This window comes from Lycorma delicatula, chromosome 3 (assembly GCF_047948215.1).
Source record: "Lycorma delicatula isolate Av1 chromosome 3, ASM4794821v1, whole genome shotgun sequence".
In the NCBI taxonomy this organism is placed as follows: Eukaryota; Metazoa; Arthropoda; class Insecta; order Hemiptera; family Fulgoridae; genus Lycorma; species Lycorma delicatula.
In genome coordinates, this window is record NC_134457.1 from 100,321,733 (window position 1) to 100,348,049 (window position 26,317).

Sequence of the window (26,317 nt, forward strand, 5' to 3'; positions counted from 1 at the left end):
TGAAGCCGCTAAGTGGTGCTGGGTGGGTCGGGATATTTCGAAAAATTGTATTTATGGTCCGATTGGGTTCATATTCCGAATATATATTAGTTACGCGAAAAGAAGTATTATTGCGAAAAAAGGGAGAGAGGGAAAAGGGAAGAGCGAAAAAGGGACTACGGGAAGAAGGGAAAGATTAAATTTTGTGAAGTTCCGTAACGTTCTATCACACTTTCATTTGTGTTCATTTAATCTATATATATATATATATATATATATATATATATATATATACACTCAAATCTAGCAATGGCGAAGCAGTACCGGGTCAGCTAGTATGTGTGTAATAGGAAAAAGTATTAGATTGACATTTTGATACCAATTTTTTTTTTTTACAATCAAACAAATCATTATTGTCTGAGGAGTGCACGTAACACTACATTACGAAAACCTTCAATAAAAATTTTGAAATATTGTACACAAAAACATAATCCTATTTAAATACGAGTATATAAACAGTAAAGAAGTAAATACATGTAAGTTAATGTCTGGCTTAATACTGTTAATGCATGAAGTATAATCCCAATAAAGAATGTAGCAGGTGTAATAAGTGACTAAGTGAATAAAAAAATTACATGTATAAACTGCCAATATACTAGTTTACCAAAAAAAGAAATAAATAAAATAGAAAATTCCTTTCTAAAACTAAGAGAAAAGTCTTACTAATGTCAAACATTTTATAAGTTTTCAGAATTTCGGCTACTTCATTGTCCAAAACAACGCAAACTCTATATACCTGCTCAAATATACGATGCAATACCGCATTCATAACAATATCTTGAAAACTGAAGTTGTTATTCTACAACTACAGTGCCCCTACACACAAATGCATCGTGTCAATTTTGCTTAATTAATTCAATTTAACTACGTTTTATGATAACTTAAGATTGAATATCATAGTTTAAAATTATTAATTTTTATGTGGTTGTATTAGTTTAAAAAATAATTTTAAAATTAAAAAAAAATTACTTTTAATAAAAAGCAGGAAAAGATCATTAATAAAATCGTAATTTACCAAGAAATACTAAGAAAGTTTAATAATTTCGTTAGCAGTTTTTTATAAAGCAGAAAAAAATGATTTCATACAAATTATTTTATCTAACTTTATTATATTATATATCAAGCATACGTTTCAATGTAGACTGACATTGCTTAAAACTAATCTGTTCAAGAGGCTATTCAGTGAAAATCTATAAACATTTCCGTAACACCGTACAAAACTCTTTTAAGTTATAAATACGATAGTTTTCTGGTTAAGTTATAGGGATAATAACATTTTATAACTGGGCTAGAGTTTGCACTGGTCTCATGACCGGCAAGAACCGTGTCGGAAACGTCATTTCCTGTAGTAACTACCTGCTCTGCTCTTTAAATTATCTTAGGTCGGTCATTTCCGCACTGTTAACTAAATATTAAACAAATAAAAAAAAATTATCTTATTCTGTCTGGTTTTATTATTATCAGTTCAAAAGATTTAATATAAAAAAAAGAAATGTAGTATTATTTTGCCCTTGAATATAAAATAATAAATATAATGGCGTTTGTTAAATGTTGTTTAACGGAACTAACAATAGCAGTTACATTTTATTACAATATAAGACAGTTTTTCAAATTTATTTACTTTCGTAATTGTATTTAATAAAATATCTTCATAGTAAAAATGACTATGATTTGATCCAAGAAGTTTTGTTGCGCGATGAGCGACCATACATCGAATTCACAGTATCTGAAAAGATATCATACGAAAAGCGCACAATCTTTTTTTATAATACTCGTTAGAGAAATAATAATATAAGATACTCGTTATAAATAATCATTAAAATAAAATATTCAGTCACATTATCAAGGTTGGCATCATTTCTCAAAACACAAAGGCTGATAAGAAGCTCCTTGACATCAAAGTATTTAACAAGGATTGCTTTTACACGTCTTTTACAGTTTCAAAGGGAGACCATAATTCTTTATGTATTTCTTTTGAATCCTTTGTTGATTCTTTAGGAGGTCTGAGTTGCTTATCCCGACTTTTTAAAACTTATTACTTCAGTATTGCGGGTTGATATTCTTATCCAGATACACTGCACTAATATTCTAAAATCTACCTGCAAGTGGAAATTTTCCTGGTACGAAATAGTGATAAATTTATCAGGTTTGCATCTTCATACTAATTTTCGATAAGGATTGATTAAAATTTATTAACAAGGAGAAAATTTCTAAATTTTCAATCACATTAATCAAACCGAGCATTTTTCAGAAATTTTGAAAAATAATCCATTATATCACCGATCTTTATTTGCTTAATTTTTGGTCTCGTTTTCCGTTTACGAAATCTATTATTAATTGCATATTCATACTGTTCTCTCTGCTAGTGATCCTTGCAGCACAAGACTAAATAAAAAGTATTACACCAGTTGTAGGTAGAATGTTGATATTAGGTGTCATTGATGATCAAATAGGTAGGAGATAAATGTAAGCACTTAACTTAGCTCAGGGTCTGAAGGGTCAACAATCCATTAGGTTAGTTAGGCATGACCCTTATGATCAAAATTAAGCTAATATAAATTATTTCTTTTTAATTTTACTAAATATTTGTATTGCATACTCATAAATAGAAACAAAATTATTTGAACTGTACTCACTATCAGTTTATTTCTTTGCAGGTGATGAAATATTAGCAGTAAATAATAAAGCACTTCATGGATTGAGCCATCAAGAAGCCATTAATATGTTCAAGAATATAAAAAGTGGTGAAGTCCTTCTTCATGTTGGACGAAGAATTCCAAAGAGAAGAAGAGAATCTTGCATTAGACCTGTGCTTTAAACTTTTAGAAGTCAAAATAACTAGAGCTTAGTTTCACATTTTTTAATGTGTTTATAAGTAAATTTTTCTCTTTATTCAACTTGACATTATGTTTTTGTAATATATATATATATATATATTTTTTTTTTTTTTTTAAAGGAGCATATAATTTTTAATTGGATTAACATTGAATCAATCCTTACATAACATAAAGTTACAGAGAACTCAGTTATTAAGAAAAAAAAATTATAGCCAAATGGCAATATTTTAAGTATCAATCAGGCTAGTGAAAAATTAATTTAAATAACAGATAAAAAATTTGTAGTTATATTATAGACAACTATAGTTTAAACTTGCATAATAAAATAGTTTTAATCCCAAATCATAAAATTTTAAATAAACTAATGTTTTAAATTACTCAAATTTACTGATAAGAAAATTGAAATCCCTCAGGGTGTTCATCCACTCTTTGCAATTAGAGTTAACAATCTCTTAAACCAATTTCTGATTTTTATAAAATTTGACAAGTATAAAAAAGTATCCAAAATTCAGCTTTTCATTCCATGAAAATGAAACATCGTAATCATTTTAGATTACAAGTAAGATATTTAATTTTCTTTAAATATGCTGTATAATGTGCAGAACAAACTAAGAATGGTGCAGTTAAAAGTTGAACTCTCCACAGATCCAGCTAATTAAAATGTAAAACAGTTTCAAATTCATAAAACTTTATTTATTGACAATTATAAAAAGATTTTTAATTCTTACATCCTCTTCTGTTAAAAAAATAAAAACTTTATAAATTAATGTTAATACTCATGTTTGGAGGAGAAATTAATATTTCTTTAATGAAGTTAAATTTTTTTTGTATTTTTAACTTCCAAAGAAGTATGTGATAAAAAGCAACAAACTAACAGGCTAATTAAAATATTAATTTCCTTTAAATGGAGGTTGCTGTGGCAGCCAGCTTGACTGAATTATATTTTCAGCTGTACTAGTCAAGAGTTACTTGTCAGTCTGGATCCCAAAATAATTCAATTTCAATTGGAAAGTCTAACTACAAATGAAGTTATACAAATTTTTATCCTTACAAAAATTTTATATCAATTGCAATATAGTTTTTACCAACATATAATCTGTTATTTTAAACTTAGTAAAACATCCTTTCAAATTATGAAACTATTTTTCAGTCATTGAAATCAAAGTTTATTTTATAATTAAATGCTATAATTTCTATGTGAATTTTTGAACTGTGCACCCTCTATACACATACCATCCATAGCATTTACCTTGATGTGCAGGAGGTTGACAATTCAAGTCCCAATCGACCAGCTCTATTTCAATCTTATTGGCCACATTGTTACAGACAACAGTCCACCATTTCATTGGTGGGTTCTTATTAAAAACTCACTGGCCTAGCCTGGCAACGCAGGATACAACCACACTCAATACATAAACAAGGGCTGCTGCAGCTGCTTACAGATTAAAATTCAGCAAAACTGCACTAGAGGGTTTGGAAACTTTTCACTTTGACTTATCAAACCATTTCAATCTATTATAGCAGACCATTTGTAAAGCTAATGATTTACTGATGTTTTGTTTTAGGATGAGACTTTTGTAATACAAAATTCCTTCCTGATTCCATATTTCTTCTTAAGATAGGGAATGAAACATTAATTCATTTTAAATAATTACATTCGATTTTATGTAAATACTAAACTGACTTGTATCATGACAAGATTTATTTAGTCTAATATTAGTAGACCTTAGTGTCATGGTTGTGACAATACATACAAACCTTTTTAGGTCAACAGATCACAAAGTTTTAGGAACGTAAGATACAAAGTTTTTCATCAGTTGTAAAAATGATGGTCAAATGAAGAGGCATCAGATTTCTGTTTAAAGCTTACTAAATTTCAGATTATTATTAAATAAACTTTTACAATTACTCCTTCTGTTATTTGCTATAAAAACTTTCTATCACTTCAAAAATACTTTCAGATTTACGTGACAATTGATTTCAGTCATTTTATATTACAATCAACACAGTTTATTTTGTATATTTACCTTTTATGAATTTTGAATATGATTTATAAAAAATACATGATTATTAACTTCTGAGCAAACCATACCAGATATTCTTGATTTCATAGATAATTAGAGAAATAATTTTTTGTCATTATAGAATGATTGATTACTATCATAAATTTGAAAAATAAGTACATGCCCATTAAGTCTAACAAATGAATGACCAAATAAAAAATGTATCAATATTTTATAGTTAACATGGAATTTTATTTTTAGTGAAATCAATTCATAATTATTAATTTAGTCAGTATTTATTTTGAAAAAAAATCTATGTTATCAGATAAATAAATATATACTTGTTTGATATGAAACATTTTTGAATTTAAAGAAGTTTGAATTGTATATTTAATGTCAAATTTCTATTGTATAATGATATTTCTAATTAATTACTTCAATACATTCTTCATATTCAACCAAAGATTACTTTTATGTATAAAGTTAATGTAATTATAAAAAAAATATATATCTAGTTTTATTTGTATTATAAAAATAATATTATGTAAAGTATACATTGTTTTTTCATTAGTGTAAAAAAAAAATAAACCGCTTTTTTAAAATACAATTTAAAAAAAAATAAATAGATATATGTAAGAAACTTAACTGAGCCATAAAACTAACTAGTTAACGTTTAAATGACATAACATTGTAAACTGTCTAAATAAGTCATATTATTAAAAAAACAGTTTTAACCGTTGATTTTTATTAATTTAGAAATGATTTTTTATTTAATAAAAGTAACAAGTTAATGAATAGGTTTATTATCATATTTCTTCACACAAACAAAAAAAAAAAAAAATCAATTTCATGTATTATATTTATGGCTGCTAAATTAATTAATATTTATATACAATTTTTAAATCTTTATGTATCACATTAGATATGGATCTATTTAATAATGTAAAATATAAAGAGACATAGATGTGTTTGTTTTTAGTACCATTGTAATTGTTTATGTATGTATTATATAAAAATGTACAAAAAATATTTTAATTTTTGTAATTTTTTAAAGTCTGAATAATAAATAAGTTAAAATGATGCTTTAGTGATTTTATTTATCATGTCCTTTATGGCGCATTAAGATGTAAAAATAATAATATTGTGAATATAAATAGTGTTGGAATCTTTAGGAAACTTCTTTGGAAAATAAAAAAACTTCACCATCCACAGGAAATTAGCTCAAACAACTAACTTTGTGTCAATACAACATCAAGCAACAACTTTTCAGCATTTCTAGATGTCTATTACAATGTTTTCTCCTCGCTGTAGCCAAAACTAAATTGATTTAAATCGCTCACGACCCAAATATTGCTGTTGACTTTTATGAATATTATCCAGGCTAGTGATATTAAAACTAACTCATTTGTCATCATAGGGTGCATGATCAGTCAGCCAGTTGGCAACCAACCACTGCACATAAAATCCATCTGGCCTGTTTTGTTTAAACTCAGCTCTCATACCACTGAACCACTGTAATGGGGGTTCTGGAGGCTAAACAGAAAAAGAAAGAATAAAGCTCTCATATAGCAATATCAGCACAGCTGTCATCTTAAACAACATTAATATGGTGTTAGTCCTACATTTGTGCTATGTACAGTAATGCAACGTGCCTTAAATTCCTTAAAAATATTTAGGTTTTGCCAATATCCTATTCTTTATTGAAACATAACTGATTGCTACATATTTAACTCGCTCAAGTCAGAGCTATTATTCCAAACAATGTTGGGCCTAACATAAACACCCATAAGTTTAGATTTTTTCCATGAAACATTTTAGTTATACTTCAGCAAAACTCTGTCGAGCATATACATGGGAATTATATTCTAAAAAAGTAAGTTTAATTTTATCATTTACAAAAAGCAATAAATCTTTATCCCCCCAGTCCAAAGAGAAACATCCCAACCATTTTCTTAAAAGCACAATCAATAAACAAATTAAATAATAATTGGCTAATGGCAATTCTTCCTGCCTCTCACATTGATCAGGATCAAATAACTTCTCTTACATCCATATGAGATGAGATTTAAGGATTTATGTAGGTCTAATAAGGAGTATAAACTTTTGCTCTTTTGCTTTCAAAACATTCCACATTTCCACCTTCTAAAAATATCAATTACATTAACAAAACTAATGAAGACAATATAAATTAGTAAATTTAAATTTTCTTGTAGCCCGACAAAAAATTCAACAAGGAGGCAGTTTTATGAAGAAAATTATTAGTTGCATAAATAATTATTTCCCTCTTTATGCTGCCAGTAATTGTAACTTTCTGAATCTTGAGATTTCACAGAACTTTCATCAACACAGTCAAATAATTTCATCAATATTGAGAACAATTAATGCCATAAAAACTACCAAGATACAGAGAAACATATGTACATAGCAATTCTATTTAAACACACATAATAACACCTATGGGGCACAGAAAAAAATGATTACTTTTACGACTAATTATATTTTTGTTTACTTTTGTCATAAGAATGCTCAAATGTGAATCGTATTCTTCTGTACCATATTTTTAGATAGTAATGTTATTACATAGTGTAATAAAAAAAGAGCAATACTAAGTGGTTATATAAGTAAATTAGAAAAAAATTCTAAATTAATAATTACATCATTAATAAATATCTAAAACAAATACATAGGCGGCTTTTGTACATATAAATATATTCTACATACTTAAACATAAAACTTTTAATTTATTTATGGCACTGTTTGAAATGAAGTCCATTCCTTTGCTGCACTTCTAAACACACTTCACCATGTTCCTATAGGTGCAAAAAGATATGTGCACTTGAGTTTGAAGCTTTATCAAAATAAAATGTCCATAAATTTTTATTTTTTAAGACATGGTATCATTGTGAAAACAATAAAAGTGCCATTCTGAGTTTTCTGTTGCATACAATGACTTTAGACTTTGTTACTAAAACATCACTGGACCAACTGCAATCAAATTTTTAGCACATACTTTTATCACTATCAAAATTTCAGGTAGGTATATTTAATCATTTTTGAATTGTTATTAGGTTTGTAAAAGCATATTATCTTTCAATCTATACAATATATAAACATGAGAGGTTAATTACCTTCACCCTTTATTTTAAATTGATATGATATTTGATAAATATACATTTATTAGCAATTTATATTTGTTACAAATGCATTGCTTTGGTGAGGCGACTGAAAGGAAGAGAAATTCCAGTTTCATCAAGACAAGAGTCTTGATGAAATGAAAAGAAATGAAAAGAAGACTTTTCATTTTCAGATATCTGTTCGGTTCTACAGAGTTAGTATGACTCAAGTACATTTAGAAAAAAAATTATTATTACATTATGAATCACTATTATTACTAAATTTTCATAAAATTATAAAAATAAAAGACAATTATTAGTAAAAAAGAATAATTCTTCAGAAAAAAAATAATTTGAATTTTTACTTTAAATTCCTTCTTTACTTTAAATAATTTTACTTTCTGTAGAAAAATAAAATAATTATTTAAAAAAAAAATTGGCAGTACTTACAATTAAATGTAATTGCATTTAACTGTTCTAGAATGTATATTCTGCATCGTTTTTAAAAAATCTGGACTAATAAGTGCAGAAGTCTCAATGGCAATGGTGCTGTTGAAGTTTTTTCCATTATAAATTAATGCGAAATGAATACATTCCTACTGGATCCAGCACAATCATCCTCTTGTAGCAAGACAATAATTGAATAATCTCTTGGTAGTTTTAGTATTCAAAATGATTTAAATAAAAGGAGGAATCACTTATTATAGCCTGTTTTCTATATGTTGAGGAAATTCAATAATATAATTAAGGTTTTCATTTTTCCAGATCTCGTAGCTCTGACTATTAACATATCCACTAAGCTGTAATAATACTACTGCTCATAAAAAAATCTAAAATGTCAATGTTGCCATCTCAAATCAAGTTCTTAAAATACCAACAATAATTAACCCTTTAGCATTTTTGGCAGTAGCAACCTTTTTTTTTTTCCTGTTTAGCCTCCGGTACCCACCGTTTAGATAATACTTCAGAGGATGAATGAGGATGATATGTATGAGTGTGAATGAAGTGTAGTCTTGTACATTCTCAGTTCGACCATTCCTGAGATGTGTGGTTAATTGAAACCCAACCACCAAAGAACACCGGTATCCACGATCTAGTATTCAAGTCCGTGTAAAAATAGCTGGCTCTACTAGGACTTGAACATAGCTCATTAAAAAAAAAAAAAAAAAAAAAAAAAAAAAGTAATAACTTTTTACTTTCTTCCTTTTCAAAATGAATCAGAAAATTTTCAATAACATCTGTTTGTAAAATTTATACAAAAAATATACATAGTTAACTATTAACCATTCTACTTTATAAAAGCAGAATTACATTAATAAATACAACATTGTCCAAATACCAGTTCTGAATTCTGCAACAACAAACCACAACAAAACTCATGTATGGAAGTCAGCTTCAGCAACCCCCGTCTCTACTTATGTTGCTACCTGGTATCAAATATTCACTATTGAAGCAGCAGTTCACAATTTAAAGTTCAACTATATACAGGAACTATTCTTTGAATGGTAATAATGAACTTTCTATTAAGGCTTTCATAAATTTGATTGCTATTTGATCATTTCTAAGTTGGTTGAGAGCCCAGTAATAATTTCTATCAGTATTAAAACACACCCAGATATAATAGTCTTTAGAAAATACATTACACATACATTTTATATGAAGTGTGGCTATTAAATAATGAGACTAATGCTGCTACAGAACTGCACAAGCGCCAAATTTGTACGACCAACAGCTATGTAGCATGAATCCTTTTCTTTCGATTGTTGCCACTCCAGTTTCTGTAGACATATTAGTCTGGCTGTGGCCTTTGTTTGGATAACATCTGTTTTTTGTTTTGCCAAAAAAATAAGTGTTTTATTAGAGCAAAGAATTGTTGTGAAATTTCATATGAAACTTGGAAAAACCGCTACTAAAACTATCTTTTATTAAAAACGTTTATGCCAATGAATGCTTATCATAAGAGCAGGTTTTTGAGCGGTTTAAGCCAAGAAAACCGAGAAGAAATTGAAGATTATGTTCGTCCGGGTCATCCTTCCATGTCAAAAACTGATAAAAATATAGAAAAAATTGGTAATCTTAAACGATCTGACCGTCGAAGAATAGTTAACTATTCTTGTTTTTATTCAAGGTCCTTGCTCAACTTCATGAAAAAATAAGAAAAAAACTACCCAGATTATAGAAGAACAAGTCATGAGTTCTTCATCAGGACAACACACCAACTAATACTGCATTGTCTGTCAAGATATTTCTAGCCAAGTATAACATCCCAGTGTTAGACCATCCGCCTTATTTGCCTGACCTGGCACCAAGTGATTTTTATGTGTTCCTCAAGGTCAAATCTGCATTAAAGAGAACAAGATTTCAGACAGTTGAATCTGTGAAAGAAAAAGTGGCATGCGTCATGAAAGAGCTTACAGAAGAAGACTTCCAGCACTGTTTTGAATAATGGAAAATTCGCATGGAGCGTTGTAGGGATAGAATCTAAATATGTATAAATTTAAAATAAAATATTTTACAGCATTAGTCTCATTATTTAATAGCCACACCTCATATTTTATTACTGACATGACAAAAACTACTCTCGGTAACAAAAAGTTACATCTCGGCCATAAAATGATTTACATTATGAACTCAGGTGGAAAAAGGACAGAAAAACAGTGCTATAATTTCGGAAGAATATTTCTTTTTATTTAATGAAAATTAGAAAAAGAAAGCATGAGCATAGTTTTTAGTTTGATAATGAACCATGAACAATAATAATAATAATAAAAAAGAATTAAGACCATTATCATAAACAACATATTGTGCTCTTTCAGTAAACTTAACTATAATACAGTATATAACTGGACCCTTAAAACAATAATGAAATAAGTCCAGGCATACAATCAAATAACTACATTAATAAAATAATTATCATAATTAATAATAATTACAACAGTTCTATGTTATGTATAAAACATGAATAATAAAAAATAATTTCACTAATACATTCACATTCAGTTACAACGAATGAAAAATTTTATAAGTGTGTAAAAACTTTTAAACATTAATTAATTAATTAATTAATAATAATAATAATATTCAATTAATTATCTCTAAGAGATGCTAATATACAACAATTATTTACAAACGATTGGAAGTGTCTTTTAGAAACATCCCACAACAAGGTCTCATACAATAATTGATAACACATTTATATAATATACAAGTGTGGTTCCATGTGTAGTGAGGGAGAGTACGACAGGGGCAATTCCCTTTCAAGGTTTAAAAATTCTATAAAAATCACTTCATAGACAGTTAAGTATTCTGGGTGTATACCAAACTATGCGCAAGTATAAAATTTAATTCTGTTTTAAAGGAACAATATTATTAACTAAAATAATATCAGTCCCTCCCAAAAACTTTCACAGAAGCCACACCTGATAATATATTTATAATATATATATATATATATATATTTTATTTAAGAAGAATAAAAGAACATCTAATAGTATATGAACAATAATAATAACAGCGTAAAACAGAAATCAGCATTTGATTGCACTATAATATACAATAAAATTGATATTTAATTAACAATATACAAATTATAATAATACCAATACGATTAACAACCTTACAAAAATACATTATTAAATTAAAAACAATAAATGGGAGAAGTTACAGCCCTTTTTTACTTAACTAACAATACATTACCTTCAGATTTTAATGTAAACAAAATGTTAAACAAACTATAAAAATAATGTAAACTAAACCCTGATATCCAGTGAAAACATCTTTTAATAAGTAAGACAGGTTATGAATTTTATAAAATTGGTCATGATCCTGCAAATTAACTGAATAAATCTTTTTCAAGCTACAAATATATATTACGCAGAGCGTGAGATAGAAAACTCTTTAAATGTAAACTTTTGAAAAAAGTTTAGACAAATAAATTTTAATTGAAACCAAAAATGAATTTAGAATGGCATACTTTTATTTCAAGTAAAGAAATTAAATCTAAAATAATAGTAAAATAATGTTTATAAAATGCGAAAAAAAGGAGAATGAGAAATTAAACATTAATATAAGGGAACACAATATAACAGAAGTAAGAGAATTTTGTAATCTAAGTACAAAGAATGAGGAAAGTAATGTAGATATCAAAAGCAGGCAGGCACAAGGAAGGAGAGCCTTCATAAAAAAAAAGTTTATTAATATCAAATATTTATTTAAGAAGTTAAGGATATTTATTAACATATTTGAGTGGAGTGTAGTTCTACGGTAGTGTACATAAGGTAAATATCTTAATTAAAAGAATCAAAGTCTAAGAAGTTTTGGTGTTACAGGAGGATATTGAAAATTACTGGGTTGATTAAGTTCAAACTAGATTGAAAGGACATGCATTAAGATGTTCAGGTTTAGTTAATTTAATCTGGTAACAGTAGGATGTGAAGAAGGATACTCCAGAGAAGACAAAGAATATACAACACAGATAGCTGAGGATATAGTAATTATATTGAGGTGAAAAGATTGGTACAGAGTATAGAGTATGGAGAAGAGCATCAAACCAGTCAAATAACAGATTAAAATCTACAAAGAAACCTCGGTAATTTAAACACATGTAATTAAAAATTTCTGTTAATTTTGAATGGTTACTAAACCTTCTTGTTTTCTTCTGTTAAATATTGTAGAACTAAAATTTCTATAACTAGAAATTTAAGAATAAAAATATTTTGTCAATTTGAATATTATTTTTAAAATACTTGACAGAAATCTCATCCATACAATTTTGTTTGTCACTGTGGATGATAAAATGTTTACTACCATACCACATGTAGTAAATGGGGAAGAAAACTACAAATAAAGAAATGGAGACTGAGAGGAGTCGGGATGAATAGGACTAACAAACTTCCATGTCAGACATCAAAGACATTGAAAATGATTTAGAAGATTCTTGTGCTCTAAGAGAAAGAGAGTTCTTTTTACTGTACTAGAAGTTAAATGTTTACATAAGATATAAAAACATTGTAGAAAGAGAAAAAAAAGGGGAAAACAAGAGAGAAGATATGGCAGTAACTGGGTGTGAGTCTGTACTTGCCTTAATGAATAAACATAAAGAAAACAGACATAAATTACACAATCCTTTGAAAAAGTAATGTATGGAGTGTAAAAATGTATATCTTTACAGGGCACAATTTTTAGATTGATTTTAGTTAAACATGTAAATGTTATCCCCCATTTTACAGAGATTTCTAAACATTTGAGACACTTTCTGGAAATAGAGATATGTCAACCTAATGTTCTATAATTCAAATTTTGTTAATTCATTTTTTCTAAGCATTGCTTATGTTATGAATTAGCAGAGTTTCATTGCAATAAAAATAATTCTACTATCAGTTAGGAATAAAGTAAAACTACTTAACCATAAAATTAAATATTTTTAACATATACAAAATTTCAATAAGAAATTGAACTATAATTATGTAAGAGAAAAAGATTGAAAACAAAACAACTGCTTAAAACATTCCTCAGAAAATAATCTCATTAAATATTCTCTGAGAATCAAATAAACAAATACAAAAAATCATAAATGAAAGATTCACCTGGACTCAATTAAGTACCTCATTATCTTCGATAGGTCATGCAGGAAAATCTTGGGTTATTCAAGGATTCATTCAAGTTTTCTTTTTTAGGAAACTCACTTCATTACAAAGTGAGAAAGGGTTGAAGAAAAGGGATGCATTTTGAAATTCAATTTAATTAACTCAGGACTGGGTTTTCCTGAAGAATTGCAGAACAATTATAATTTAACTACAAAATGGGCAACAACAAATAAACTTGTGCATGTTTTTCTAGATGTGATTTAAAGTCGAGTGTAAACATAAATATTAAAAGATAAAAAAGATAATGGAACACTTATCGTAACAACAAAATTTAATGAAAAAAGAAAATTTTTACTTTCATGAAATTAATTTAAAAAATGACAACTGTTTTGGTACACAGTACCTTGATCAGATGTTAGATACAGAATAAGTACTAACCAAAAAATAATTCTTTTTAGACTTAATAAAGCTAGAATTATGTTTTCAACTTGAAGGAAGGAATTAAATTTGCTCAAAGCACAAAAGAAAAAGAGAGTCCACACTTCTGTTATTGATAAACTTGGTGTTTATAAACAGGAGCAGAAGAAAGCATACCTTGGCACAATTATCGCATCAGGGAGTTCAAGATTAAGAAAATCAATCTCCTTTTCTTCAGATGTCCATGAAATTCTAGAATCTAATGAATCTTCCTACCACCATTACAGATTGATGTTATACAAATCCAGATCTTCTTTATGAGGAATATGCACTTTAATTAATCAGTGGATTAGAATCAACTCTTCATATATCCTAAGTATACTATTGGCTGTCATGGAACAGATCGCTGAATATCAAGACTTTTATTCCTTGAAATCTTGAAGCACAATATACTAAAGATAAATAATGGAACTCTTTAAGGATTTAGCATTCTAATGGAAATCTGATTTAGATACTTTGTTATTAGTTGTAAGCTTAGGATTAAGTTACTGTGATAGTAGTTTGTTTACTCTCAACAGATGACAGGAAGCCCTAACAAAGGAGTTTCCATTTTTAAATGATATCAGTGAACCTACTTCTGATGTTATAACCAATCTCTATAACTATTTGCAATTAAACATTTTTTCAGGTTTAGATATAAAGTGTTTCTGGTTTATCCATCCATAGTTGTTGCCTTCCTTTTCAAGTGGAATTACTGGTTGAATTAACTGACACTGATTATCTAACAACTATAGGTCTTCAGAAATACCTACCATTACCATCAGCAAGTACTGATAAAATTGATTCTGGAGATGTTGAAATTAAACCAATGATTTATTGGGGCAAGGAGATGATGACGATTATAAGAAACTGTGACCACAGAAAAAAAGGAAAGCATTCTGTATATAACATCTGTGTACTGAAACGGTTGTAATTTTTTAAATTAATTTTGTGAAAATCAAAAAAACATATTTTGTTTTATGATGAATTTTTCATCAAGTAGGCTTCATCCATTAGTTATTAAATATCATGAAGTTTTACTAATTACCCACAAAACTTCAGGTCAAGATTCACATCAGTGTGTTTAAGAATGAAAATTAAGGAATGTTAAAAGCTGCAATATTTAGTTTAAACCATATACCACACTTTACTTCTCTAATGTTATGAAACACTGTTAGCCAGAAATGGATCAGAAAAAAAAGAAGACATTACATAATCACAAGATCAGGTCTGTTGATGAGAAATATAATTAAGTTTGGAAGTGGTAGAGCAGAAATTAAGTGAGAAAACACATTTACCCCAATTCATAGCTATAATTAGAGATATTCCATAAAACAGCAATTATAAAAAAGATAATGACAACATATTAAACACTGAAACATGTAACCATCACAATAAGTGCTACAAATGGCAAAAATCAATAAATAAAATTATTGGATAATTTTGTTTTTATATAATAATCTAAAAAAATGGAAACACTACCAAAGTATTTTTATCAATCAAACGATGAAATATTTTATAATTAACCAATAAAAGATGCTAACAATTATTTAAAAAATATTATTCTATTAATCTACAGGATCATAATTAACATGGAAACATATATATTACATAAAATTGCAAAACATGTAACAAACAGATAAAAATCCTAATTATAACTAAAAATATAATTATTCATAATAATAAAATTGTACTGCATTCAACATATATATCATTTAATATTTATGTGTTAAAAATTAACAAATATTAAAAAAAAATTAGTTAATATTAAGTCACAACTTAACTAAAAGTTTCATTTTTCAGTATAATTAAACAATTTGCATATAACATAATAAATTTATTATATTTTACAGCAATGACATACAACTGCTATTAAATATGTTAGTTTTTTTTAATTTAAGGGAAGTACCGATAAAATTAACCTGTATGTCCATAACTAATTGAATCAGTTATTATGAAAAAGCCATCAGTCACATTTCTTGAAAAATTGAGTTAATCATAGATTCTTATTCTACATACTACGATGCATCCATAGTGGATGAAAGAGTCTTCAGTCAATAAGCTATGCAATAGGAGGGACGTTACAGAAATGTAGTTATTATGAGAATGTCTTCAGTCAGCTACTGATGATGTTTTCAAAATAAACCGCCATGACCAGCTATTTTCTTCTGTCTTGTCTGAAGTTGCGTGGAAGTTTGCTTTGATTCATGTTTTATAATCTTATTAAAATTGAGTGATAAAGACTATGTAAATACTGAAAGGAAGAAGCATAAAAGTGTAAAAAATCCAATGAAATGTTAGCAGAACATTATTAAAAACATAAGACTGTCTGGAAAGAAATATGTGGGATATGGTGGAAAGATAACAGAAATAACCATTGAAGATGATTGCAAGTAAGTAAATTTTAATATTTTTTACTACTTGTATCTACTGAATATTAATTATTTAGTTAACTAATTTTAGTCAATTAACTTACTTATTATTTAGTTATTACCTTAATCGTAAGTTATGTATAAAGTTAGGTTAATTTTCAACATTATTATACATAGAAATGTTTTGAAACAGTCTAACAACTATTCTGTTATTCCGCACACATCTGATCAGATGGGTTTACTTTTCCATGCTCTTTTTATTGCAATAATGTTATTACTTTTTTTGATGTTGAATTCATTGCCTAAATTTTATTACTATTACACTTTTGTTATTTTTGTTTCAGATGTTATCTCAAATGTTTTGCTAAAATCAATGAGGTAGATAGAGGAGAAATATTTGCCAAATGTAAGCAGTATGAATCTAAAGAAGCAGCAGATGCATATATACATGGTCTGACTGAAATTGTCAAAGTTTGTACCAAAATGCCAAGAACAAAAAAATCCCAAGAGCAGAAAATTTAATATTAAGCATTTACTAGAAATTCGAGGTACCAGAATAATAGTATGTAAGAAGTCATTTATTAGTATGCACAGTATGAAAAGTGACAGAAGACTAGCTGAATTTTTGAATTCTGGTGAAATTCCTAAAGAAAAAAGTGTAGGAAGTAGGTCCTGATCTATAAAGGGGAATATTTTGTCTAAAATACAAGAACATGTAGAATTTTTTTAAGTAAAAGAATCACATTATGCAAATAGAAGCATTAAGTATTTAGTTTCACTTTTAACCATTAAAATGATTCATTCGATGTACACAAAAAACATCCTGATTTTCCAGTATCTTATACATTCTATTTAAAATATTTTCATGAAAACTTTTCTTACATGTTTGGGCGACCCCAAACAGTTATGATGTTGCTACGGGAGTTATTGTAGTGGAGCAAATTATTTATAACAAAAGAAGTAAAATGTTTTACAGTAAATTGAAAGGCATTCAAAATTGTTGCAAAGAAAATAATGATGTTAGAGGAATTTGAATTGACTATATGCAAAATTTGCCAATTCCTTGCATGCCTGTGCAAGAAGTGTTTTATCTCCACCAACTTTGAGTCAATGTTTTTTGTATTTTTGACTTCAAAACTGAAAAGTCTTAATAGTTTATCATGAAGGAGTAGCCAAAAAAGGTGCTAATGAGATATGCAGTTTCGTACAAAAATACTTTATAGAAAACTATTTTGACAAATGCATAAAATAAATGCATATACTTTCAGATGGTTGCCCTGGGCAGAATTGCAACAATGTTGTAGTTTGATATTTCTTAACCTTGCAGGTTTGAAACACTTTTCAGTTCAAGGACATTCTTTTTTACCACATGACCAACAATTTGGAGTAATTAAAAGAAAATTAAAAACACTTGATAGGGTATGTGTGCCATTAGAATATATATCCCTCATTACTCAATCAAGCATTCAAAACAAATTTTCTGTCTTTTACATGGAAAATAATGACAGTATTGGATTTCAAAAAATGGTAAATAGTATTTATAAATCTACTGTTATGAGTGTCAAAATTCAGGACAAGGATGTTCAAAGTTAAAAAAGTAAATTTTTCTGTGTCACAATATAATATGTGTATAGACAAAAAAGATCATCCAGGCGTTAGAGTTACTTATTTTCGTACAGATAGACTGCAGAAAAATACTTTCAAATTACTGAAACCAGGGTTTTTTATAGCTCTAACAAGTATTAGAACACACCTAGACCAATGTTTATAAATAAAAAATATAAAAAAAAATAGGATGTAAAAAATTAGAAAAGCACAGACCAGAAGAATATATTTCTTTTTATAAAAACATTTTTGAGTGACTATCACAAGAAAGGGACGATGAAGACAATTACTTTTTTATTATTATTCTAACTTGCTTATTATGGATATATTTTGGTAAATTAGCTTTATATCTTGTAATTTTAAACTTGAATTTTTTTGTACTTATATATAAAAACAGTAAAAAACTAATTATGTAATAAAATTTATGCATACATCCTCAAAAAAGGAGTTATCAGAATTTTATTTTCACCTATTTCAGTAATTTATTATGAAAACATCATGAGTCAACAAAGAAAAACATTTTCTGCAAAGAAAATTGTTGATCCAAAAATTGCACTTTTGGAAAGTAATAAGTGAGAATATAGCCAAATTGGAAACCTATTAGTTTTCAAAGAAAAGTTTTTTTTTGTTTTACTGAAAATTTGATAACTGTGACTCATGACTTTATCATAACCGATTCAATTATACATAAAAACATCTGCTGCGTTCTGCACAGAATTGTATATTTAATAACTCAAACAAAAACAAGATTGAGCTGAATTTATTCATTAACCTGAAATAAATAGAATATTTCTATATATGCCGTTATTGTAGATATCTTTTCTTATTAAGTGATGTACTGTTGCTTGGTAAACTCGTTATGTGTCTGAACATCAGTTGGAAATTAATTTATATTAAGTTAAATTTTTTACATAAAATATGAATTGATGTTGAATGTAATTTTTTTTTAAAGCTACTTAGAAAATAATCTTATAACTTTTTTAATTTTTCCTGAAAAAATGTTTGATACACCTAAATGTGAATCATCATGTTTTGAATCATAAGTTTCTTCACTTTATTATAGTACAAAAGAATTCGGACTAAAATTTTTGGTAAAAATACAATACAACTCAATATTTTTGATAACAAGCAGTTGTAATATAGATGCAGAACAAAAATTAATAGAAATAAATTAACACATGCCAATATACATGATTTACATTTTGTATTCTGAAAAATAATGTGTAATTATTTCTTGATTTTGTTTTATGATACACAATTCATACAAATCAAAGAGAATGTGTATGCAATTATAATTTGGAAATATAACCATAATTTAAAATTTATTTTGCGTAATCCATTATTTAAATATGAACACAACTGTATTAAAACTGCTCATCCAATTATTTATTTAACATTAGTAAAAAAACTAACCTTACTAAAATAATTCAGTCACACTGTTTTCATCAAGTAATACACAGTTTGATCAAATTAAATGTCATAGCAAAGCAAATGTTATAATTACTATTCTGATAAGCAAGTATAGGCTGAATACATATAAAGCACTATGAAAAAAAATATTTTGATCCAAGAAAAAATTATTAAAATCATTTGAAACAAAAAAATTGATAATTATTTAAGATAAAGAGGCATAATAAGTATTTTATCTAAAATTTTAAGAAAAAAAAAAATGTTACAAACTATAGACAGTGAACAAATAAAATAGATAAATATTTGCTTAATTTATATAAATCTTTGCCTAGATTGAAATTTTATATAAAAAAGAAGTGAAGAAATTATGTACTTCCCTATATCAAGTAAACTCATCTAAAGAATCTAAAGATCTCTTCAAATAAACAGAAACAGCTGAAAATAGATTCAGCTGGTAAAACCACATGAAAATTGTGCTGGTGGAAGGCAGTTGTCTAATTTTTTTCAGTATTAATTAAAAGATAATATGAATTAGAAATTGTTTAAGATGTTGCTACAACAAGAAAAATAAAATAGTTCTTGGCCATATTTCCTCACTCCATGACAAATGATACACAAATTTGGTGATTTAGCTAGCATTATGCAGCTACTTCTTTTAACTGTTTTCATCAGTGATAATAAGAATCCTATTACATCTGCAGATGTAATAAATTGTCCACTGGTACAATTTTACCTGACTGACCTGTATTGGTGGGCCTACATGATTAAATTTCTAATATGCCACTGCTCTATTCTGAACAAAAAAAATTCCTTTAAAAAAAAATCTATTCCTTTAAACAAAAAAAAAAAAAAAAAATTGCCTTAGGCAATAACTTTTTCCAAGTTTTAGATAACTAAAATTATAAATTGCTATAATGCATTAGAATCATAAAAATCCATAAACAGAATAGTTTTGTTCTGGTTGTTAATCAGTTTGATTATTAGATCATCAGCCGTCTTAAAATAATGGAATTGCGATGCTACAGGTCCCATGTTAAATAATATTTTACTAAAATTTATTATCCAATATTTATAACATTTTTTTTCTATGACTAGATTTCTGCGACACTGTAGGGACCTAACTGCAATTAGGTTTTTTAGACTATCGTAAGACTGAAAGTAAAATTAGATGCTTAACAAACATGCCTGTAGTGTACAAAGATCCCATCACAATATATGAAGTCAATAAATACACTATATTATCTGTCATCTCTTCTACAATAAAACAGTGTAGTAAGATTTATTTTATAATATTTCTATTACACTACTAAAACAAAATACACACTAAATGAACAATTTGAAGAATTTTTATCACAGAGTCTGTTATTACAAATAATTACACTGACATTATAAAATCAATACAATGAAATGAATTAGGATGAGTGCTTCTTGAATATATTTATTAAAAAAAAAAAAAAATATATATATATAAATCAATCTACTCTATATAACTGGAGGGGTTTCAAGTTTATGCTGCTGGAGATAAAGGTGACGGCTCCTTACCATTACTGGCTAAAGCTGATTCAATGTTACAATACTGCATTACTTATTGCAATGTCACATAATGTGAGTGGTAAACAGCAGAACAGTACTTTTCATAAAAAAAAATCATAATTTATTTTTATAGTCCCTATCGAATCTCTCACAACAGCAGGAACTTGATTTCATTATCTTTTGAAAATACACAAACTGCAAGCCGAAACTGAATCATATTTCACACCAGTTTTTTTCCCAATCTGAATCTCTTATTTAAATTTCATAATCTTATGGCACATTAACAATAATTTTTAATCTACATATCTGAAATTCAATATAATACAATTTTATATTTATCTAAAATCATATTTCTTCATAATTTAATTCCTAATTCAAAGTAATTAATTGTTAATTTAAACTGCTTGAAAAATCAATATATAGTAGTATGTGAAGTCAATAATACTCTATATTATCTGAAATTTCTTCTAAAATAAAACATTACTTTACATATACAACATGAGATGTCAATAATATAATAAATAAATATATATATATATATATATATATATATATATATATATATATATATGCTGCAAGAACTGGTTTAAAAAATTTGGTCTTTCACACAAAAAAGTTAAAAAAAAATTACATGCCAGTGGACAGCAGGAGGCAATGGCCATTAACTTTTCCCTTTAACTTCTTAAGTTTTATACAATGGGAAAAATGTGGGAGTAATTGTGGTAAAACAGTGTTGCTTCTGAGTTAAGTAGGCATATTGCACATTAACTACATTTACTTAAAAAAAAATTTCTCCTTTAATAACATATTTAATAGCAATTAATAAATAAAACTGAAGTAACACCGTAAAATATAACAAAATAAATGATTTTAACTTTATAAATAACAAAATAAAATTTTAATAAGGAATAAATGATATTACTTAAGAAATAAAATTTATAAAGAACTTATTAAAATTATTATAATTCATTCACTCAAATGAATATAATCCATTTCAACTTATTACTGGTTCAATTCAAGTACATTAATTTACATTAAAAACAAAAAAAAGATATTCCATTTCTGTAAAGTAAAGACTACCTTTCTCTTATATTATAGAAATTATTGAATACAGAATGTTATTTATTAATACAATTAGATTTTAATGTTTTTATTTACATATAACTATTTATATTAGCATTTCAAAAATTATAAATATACAATAACTACTGCCTATTTTATTTTATACCAAGATCTAAAAATAAAAGAAATAACTGAACATGAGATCAATGAATATACATATACATATATATATATATATAAAATGAATAAAGCATAAAATTATTACAATTTTAACAAATTTTTTTAATACTAACATTTAAGATTGTGCTGTAGTTATGTGCATATCTGTTTATGGCACTAAAAATTACTATCGATTAAAAAAAAATAAAACTTATAAAAGGTCTATAACTTCTTCCAAACTGGTAACCACCTCATTAATATAAAAAATGAGATTTTTTAAAAACAATTTAGTTTTTAACAGTAAAAATATAATAAACAAACAAAAGAAAAAACATTACATATGTATGATTACATACATGATTAACCATATTTACTATTTTAATAATTATTACATCTTATTAGTCTTAATGTATATAAATAATTATATTACAATTAATAAGAATGTAGTCACTTAAAAATAATTGAATCAATTCATTTGTAAGAAAAGAGATATAGAGAGAGAGACCAAGTGAGTTGACTTCATCTCAAATCAGTTTGTGCGTCTTATTTGCATCAACAGCCATGACAATTACATCTAACAATTTAACTTGTATATTTTTAATTATTATATTATAATGAATAATACATAACGTAAAATTAAAAGTTGCCTAAAGAGTTTGCATAATTAACATACATATCTATATAAATAAAGGATCATAATAAAAAAATAATAAAATAAAATACATAATCACAGATTCATCAAATTATGTAGCTATAATATTTAGAGACCTCAACTTTGGCACAATTACTCATAATAAATCTTTTAAATGTAAATGAAAAATATCAAAATACTTTTAATATACAAAAGAAAAATTATATTTATGTGAGAAAAATATGAGCAGATAATTAAAAAAAAAAAACAGTAATAAAGACTGAAATTAATTTAATTGCAGCAGAATTAGAAAAATATCTTAAGCGATAATAGCCGAGATAATTGATATCAACCCACAAACAACGAAATTAAAGTATTAATTTTTGATTTTGATGAATTTTTTTTAGTAAATGTTATCCAATCACATACACATTTTAGTGATTAATGCATTTTATCAGTTACCCTCTAGCTAATTAAAAGATTATTTAAAATAACATATTATACAAATGGTAATGTGATAAGGAAATATATAACTTTTTTCTTTTTTTTTTAAACAACTGAGGGAAGAATATAATAATGAAATTATCAAACAGTAAAAATAACAAATTAAAAAAAAAAATCAACATTAAATAACAATACCACACTGCTTTAAATTAACACTCATGTCGGCAAACACGTGTTTTTTAAAAAAATATTCTCACCAAGTTGGTTATATACATTAACTGATCATGCATTGACATAGGTTGATATATTTTACTACGGGTTTAATGGAACCTACTTCCTATTTCAATATTTAGATTCAGAATATGTACAATTAGTTAAAATGTTTTCCTGTTATGTTAGCACTAAATGTTCAGTACAAGATTGCAATCTTATGTTTGCCATTAATATTTTTTCTAAATTATTTATTTAGTAATTAGATTACAATTTTTTTTTTTAGAATTTTTATAAAAGATATAATTGTCATAATCACAAGTGCAGTTCTGGATAACATAATTTCAGAATTAGCAATTTTTACACACCTACACATACAAAATATGAAATAAAAACTGTGAAATCTGTTTTCTCTTTTAATCAATACCATTATTTAAAAAAAGTAAATAAAACATTAAAAATACAGTTTTTATTTTTGCATTGCAGTTAAAAATAACCGATTCTCTGTACTTTTATAATATTAATTTTAGAAAATAAACTTTCAATAAAAAATGTAACCAATGCTAAATTTAAAATTCAGTTCAAAATAATAAAAACTGTGAGGTAAAAAACCTTTTGTTAATATATTCTTTAACAAATTACCATACACCTTTATATGGATGAATTTATGCATTGGGTGGCAATAAACTAATTATATTCCATTTTATGAATTATTTTTTTCCTGGTTAAATTATAAGAAAAAAACAAATGTTTTCAAAAACACCTATAACAGCTTAGATACTAATCAGTCATACATTATAAATTAAAGAGAATACACTAATTAATTCAAATATAATATTTATAAATTGGGCACAAAAAATTAATATTAATATACATATAACCTACTTTTGCTTCGACACTCACATATATTAATAAACAGAATGAAGAAGAGATTAAGATATGTTACTTTATATTAATTATGTTTCATGAATTTATTTTAGAGGAAACTTTGCCTGTGAATTTAGAAAAAAATTCTTAAGACTATATTTTACAGAATGGCAATCAAAAGATGATGAAGTGTCATTCAGTCTGAAAAAAATAAAAATGACGTCAAGAACATAGATATAAGAGTATTCAAAATAGTAAACTGAAATCCAAAAGAACTGACAAATCTACATCTGAACGACCTCAGGGTACAACCATCTTGGTAAATAAAATAATTTACAACTGATACTAATCAGTTGTTTTCTATAAGTAATGATGTGTATTAATAAAACAACTTTAGACAACTGGTAACCAGTGAAATGTTGCATATTCTACTGAACATTGACTGTATTTTGGTAAACTTGGTACAGTAATGTATGAAAGTAGCCTTATAATAGAGGATCAAAAGAATACTTCAACATTGTATGCATTTTTATATAGGTAATACTCATACTCCTTTTCATATAACACTGAAAAATAGGTATTTCATTAATTTTTATTAATGTATTAAAAAAAACACTTTTTAGTACATTTTTTAATGTAAGCAGTAAGAGTTTGATCAAATTCATTTGCTTATAATACAGTTGGCTCTTCATAATCCAACATTCTTTAGTTCGACACCTCCAGTAATTTAACTGCCAAGACAATTCGTGTAATGTCAATATTTTTTTTTTTACTTTCAACTTTTATGCACGCATCGCAACTGATAAAACAGAGACACCATGGATAAGTGGTGAATATGATGTTTTAAGTGAGTAGGCCATGGTCACGTGGAATACTAATAAACTATAGTAAGTACTTCTGATCTCCCAACGACAACATCATTAGCTGTGTGTGCAGTTGAGCATGTGGCACTGCCAGCTGGTGAATTATACAGTATCGAGGTATACAGACAGCATTGAACTTCTTACAGTATCTTACTGCACGTTTCAATATCACATGATCGTGTGTCGTTATCATATTTGTTTTAACGTGTCTAGTTTTCATTAACTTAAAATCTCCAGTTTTCCGTATCTTAAACATTATCTGAACTTTGCTGTTTTTAATTTTGAACATGTCAAAATCACAAAAACATAAGCTCATCATGCTAAGTTTATTTCAAAAAATAGACTTACAAAAAAATGAGGTAAAAGTAGAAAAATTTGTAAAAGATAATGTCAATGATAAAAGTGATCGGAAAACATTAAAACTTGGCACATTCCTGTTAATGGAAGATGCAATTTTTGCTTGTTTATTCAGGAATGTTTCAAACATACTCTTCTTTCTGGTGAAATCACAAAGAAAAAGCTAAGCTTTTTGATAAAAAGCTTATCAAAGCTTATCTAAGCTTATCTAGTGACAGATGGTTTGACAATTCAAGAAGCGCTATGGAATCTGTTTACTAACCACCACAGGTGAGCAACTTGCTAGTGACTTTAGTGCCACTAAGCCATGAGCAATGAATGGCTAACTGGAGCTGAAGATGAAACTTATCAACTGATGACCGGCAGGAAGATAATTGAAGATGCGCTGAATCAGGATGAAGAGAATGATGACAGTGGAAATGTGAGACCTTTGCCATCAATTCATACCATAGGTTACAAAAGTGCTTTGTGTGCATTTAACATGTGTAACAAGTGGGCTGAAGAAAATGAAGCGGCAGCTGCCAATACTTTAACATTAAAATGTTTGCGAGATATTGACCAGTATTTTTCTGATTAGTTGTACATATTACTGATATTTTCTTAATCAAATTACATCAGTTACTCAAATTAATAAATGCATATGAAAGTAGATAATGTTTTCTGTTGGTTATCCTATTGAAATTAGGGTAATTCCAGTAACCTAACAAATTCTGGTAATCCAACACCAGGGCTGCCTGATATATGTCAGATTATTGAGAGTCTACTGTATTA

The 26,317-nt window shown here is 26.9% G+C and overlaps 1 protein-coding gene across 3 annotated transcripts in view; it reads left to right on the plus strand.

Annotated features, from left to right (window-relative positions):
• The window catches only part of LOC142321824 (uncharacterized), a 202,316-nt gene extending 196,357 nt beyond the window's left edge, over positions 1–5,959 (plus strand). For all 3 annotated transcript variants that reach the window (XM_075360254.1, XM_075360253.1, XM_075360255.1), the window contains one exon: positions 2,697–5,959. In XM_075360254.1, the coding sequence (XP_075216369.1) occupies positions 2,697–2,857 (161 nt within the window). In that variant the 3' untranslated portion in view covers positions 2,858–5,959. The remainder of the gene's footprint in view (positions 1–2,696) is intronic.
• Positions 5,960–26,317: the final 20,358 nt, after the last annotated feature.